Source organism: Pteropus medius, unplaced genomic scaffold, assembly GCF_902729225.1.
Source record: "Pteropus medius unplaced genomic scaffold, Ma_sr-lr_union100, whole genome shotgun sequence".
In the NCBI taxonomy this organism is placed as follows: Eukaryota; Metazoa; Chordata; class Mammalia; order Chiroptera; family Pteropodidae; genus Pteropus; species Pteropus medius.
The window spans coordinates 17248691-17252720 of NW_024349798.1; the positions used below are offsets into that span (position 1 = coordinate 17248691).

A 4030-nucleotide genomic window follows, 5' to 3' on the forward strand; every position below is an offset into this window, starting at 1 on the left:
ATATATCTTCTGTTCTAGATATCTATTCGCTTTTATTTGGATTTTATCAATATCAAAAAGACATTGGTGGCCAGTCTGAATTTTATTCTGTTACAGGCAATTGTTTTCCCTTTTATTTGTTCCATCTGCATGCTTCTAGGCATTGTCTCTTCTTCATGCTCTCCTTCCATCTTTCTGTCTTCCTTCCCATCTCCTTTCCTTCCCTTCATATTGCTCGTAGTTCAAATAATTTGCAAAGACATACATTTTATTAAATGAAACTTATCCATAGATAGCTTTTTGTACCTTTCACAAATGTTTTCCTCTCTTCGATTTGTTACTGAATAATTCTCTTACATTCGTGGAATTACTCTTTTAAAAGCCACCGATTGTTTATAGCTTGCTGCTGGAGCGTCGTTGCTCCTCTCTATGGCTTTATCACTTAATCTCTGTCCTACATTCCCAGAGAATGACTTACTTTCGCTCTGTTCTCTATACTGTGATACAGGCTCACATCATCAGCACTGTTCTTTTCTGCTCCTTCTGTAACTTTTCACCCTGACACCATACCTGTAATTGTCATGGTGACCCCTCTTTCTCTTCCAGAAGCAGTGATTAACCTAAGGGCATGTGTACCTTCTCCTGAAGAACTCTAGTGTCATGGCAATTCCTTGCTCCCTTGGCTCTGCTCAGGGCCCCTTCCAATTATACAGGTCATCACTGGACACTCACTAGGCAAGGTGGCGCCCCATTCTGCAGGGGACCCCACTGTGGATAACAGAGACCAAATAAACCACTACCCTCTCCCTCACAGCACCCAGCCCATTCAACTTCTCAAACTGGCAAGCAAGACCATACTATTGTTTTGAATTTGTGGAAAGACTAGAAAAAATTAGAAGAGGAAGGGTTAGATATAGTTATAGTTATTTTGCATTTTCCCTTAAGTCCTCATATTTCTCAGTTGCCTAAATTAGGCCTACAATTTGCCATGTTGACATCCTCAATTATAGTTCAGAGAACTGGCACCACAGGACACCCTACTTCAAAATGCTATTCATAGGCCAGGAAGCTGACTGCTAATCTGTGCACTATGGTGCAACAGCTCAGTGTATGCAGTGGCAATAGTGTGTCCAAGCAATTAAAAATTATATTTGGCTTTTATAGAACAGCAAAACTAATGAGGATATTTTTGGTTCTCTTCTTTTCATGGTACATTCAGTCTGCAAATGCAGTACCCATAGTGTGGGCTCCCTGTGCTGTCTGAAGCCTTGCAGAGTTTCCTGTTGCCCTCTGACCTCCCTCCTGGGTCTGTCAGACACTTCATTCAGGTACCAAAGCCACTGCTCATGACTGACCAAATCAGGACACTCTTGAGAGCAAAAGGAGGTGGGACACACGCTACACCAGATGTGACAGTGAGACAGGACCATCTTGGACTAACCAGGATGGAGCTTCCCCTTTTGTAAAGCTTTCAAAACCACAAAAATGCAGAATCTGGGAGGGGGGTGACGCAGGGAATCATTGGTTCAAATGCACAAAAAGTTAACTAAAAAAAAAGAATCAGAAGAAACACAGGTTTAAATGTTAAAGAAACTGTTACAAATTCTCAAATGCACTTCAATCATACTGGTAATATTTAGAAAATAATTTTCACTTTCTTACTTTAGTCTTAAAATCTGGCCTCTGACACCTCATTGCTTGCCTCATTATAACACTCTGCCTGACTGTCCTAGGGATAACAAGCTCCTTCCTGCCTCCGGGATCTCAAATTTGCTCTTCATTCTATAGGAACATCCTCCCCAAATATGCACATGGCTGCTCTTCTATCGCTCATCATTGTCCATTCTCATTGTACTTATTAACATTGTCCATAACCACCATCGTCCTTTATTTCTTTACTTCCTTTCTCCCACAGCTGGAGCCGTCAGTCACACGAGACGTTTCCTCTTCCATGTCCTGAGTTTCCCATGAGAGTAGGACAAGGCACTGTAGCTCCCTACATAAGGGTTGCTGAGTAAATGAATGAGAAATCAAATGCGTGAAGAAACAAATAAGAGTGATCAGATGGACGATGTGATCCAACTCACTGCAGTCCATTTTTGTTTTCTACTGTACTACAACTTAATGGTTATTTCTAGGTGAAGATGGTCAGTTTTAAAGAGGTGAAGGGTTAAAGAAGTACAAATTAATAGTTGATAGATGGTCACAGGCATGGGGACCACAGCATAGGGAATGCAGTTATCATCAATGTAAAGACTAGGTGGAGAGCCAGAAGAGAGAAAGAGCAATCAGGGAGATCATTTATAAACTATATAAATGTCTAACTAATGTGCTATATACTTGAAATTAATAATCAAATGAAATTTAAAAGAATAATAATAAAATTGTCATAAAAATTCTCAAGTCAATAAAACACCTTATTGGATTTTTTTGGTTATTTGAAATGATTAAAACCACTATTTTGCAGTTGTATATACATTTCAAATAAATGAAGCCACTGTAGGTGAAAATCCTTGCTGGGGCACATATACTCTACAATAGTAATTAGATTCTCTTAAACCAAGCAGCAGTTGACAAAGGTCCATTGTCCCCATGCCACAGGGACCTAACCCTGGAAAACTATTCAACAAGGAGACGTAGCCATGAAAGAAGAAACTGCACATTCACCTCCCAACACACACACACACACACACACACATGCACACACACACAGACACACACACAATGTGCTTGATATTAGTTATATAAATAACTTTAATTTAATAATGCTCATATGGATATTTCTAAATGGTTCATTTTACCAACTGTGGTTTTCATTAACACCACACTTCTCTTCTTAACACTCCAGGTCTGACTCGATGCCATGGATGACAACAACATGACCTCCTCCAGTGACTTCACCCTCACAGGGCTTCTCACTCATTATAGAGCCTCAGGCTTCCTTTTTGGTGTCCTTTGTGTCATCTTCTTCATGGCCATGATGGCCAACGGGGCCATGATCCTCCTGACGCACGTGGATATGCACCTGCACACCCCCATGTACTTCCTGCTCAGCCACCTCTCCCTCATTGACATGATGTACATCTCCACCATTGTGCCCAAGATGCTGGTCGACTACCTAATGGGCCAGGGCACCATCTCCTTCACCGCCTGCACAGCCCAGTACTTTCTCTACATGGGCTTTGTGGGGGCTGAATTCTTCCTGCTCGGGCTCATGGCCTATGACCGCTATGTGGCCATCTGCCACCCTCTGAGATACCCTGTCCTCATGAGCCGCCGGGTCTGTTGGCTGATCTTGGCCAGCTCTTGGTTCGGTGGTGCTTTGGACAGCTTCCTCCTCACCCCCATCACCATGACTCTCCCGTTCTGTGCTTCACACAAGATCAATCACTTCTTCTGTGAGGCACCCACCATGCTGAGGCTGGCCTGTGGCGACAAAGCCACCTATGAAATGGTGATGTACATATGCTGTGTCATGATGCTTCTGGTCCCCTTCTCTGTGGTGACCGCTTCCTACAGCCGCATTCTTATCACGGTGCACCAGATGAAGTCCGTGGAAGGGAAGAAGAAGGCCTTTGCCACCTGCTCATCACACATGATGGTGGTGACATTATTCTACGGGGCTGCCCTATACACATATATGCTTCCCCAATCCTACCACACCCCGATCAAAGACAAGATCTTCTCTGCTTTCTATACCATCCTCACCCCCTTATTGAACCCTCTCATCTATAGCCTGAGGAACAGAGATGTGACTGGGGCCTTTAAGAGGGTTCTGGCAAGCTGTAGAGGGGCCTGTACTGTGACAACGGAAGAATCTTGACAGTCTCAATGCTCCACACCTGCCCAGGGCTGTATGATGCTGTTACTTGGGGTTAAGTCATGGATAATATGGATAACACTTACGGCAAATGCCAATATCAGTTAAGTCCAAAGGTCCACCAGCAGTACCTTTGTCAAATGTGAAGCCAGTGTGACATTCACACAGGGACAATGCTGGAGTGCAGTGGGCGGCAGTGGTGCGAACCCTACTGGCATCATCCAGCCCAGC

At 43.5% G+C, this 4030-nt stretch overlaps 1 protein-coding gene across 1 annotated transcript; it reads left to right on the forward strand.

Annotated features, from left to right (window-relative positions):
* Positions 1–2842: 2842 nt before the first annotated feature.
* Positions 2843–3802, forward strand: LOC120620527 (olfactory receptor 2T6-like). Its single transcript, XM_039885589.1, has one exon. The coding sequence runs from the start codon at positions 2843–2845 to the stop codon at positions 3800–3802; it is 960 nt and encodes a 319-aa protein (XP_039741523.1).
* Positions 3803–4030: the final 228 nt, after the last annotated feature.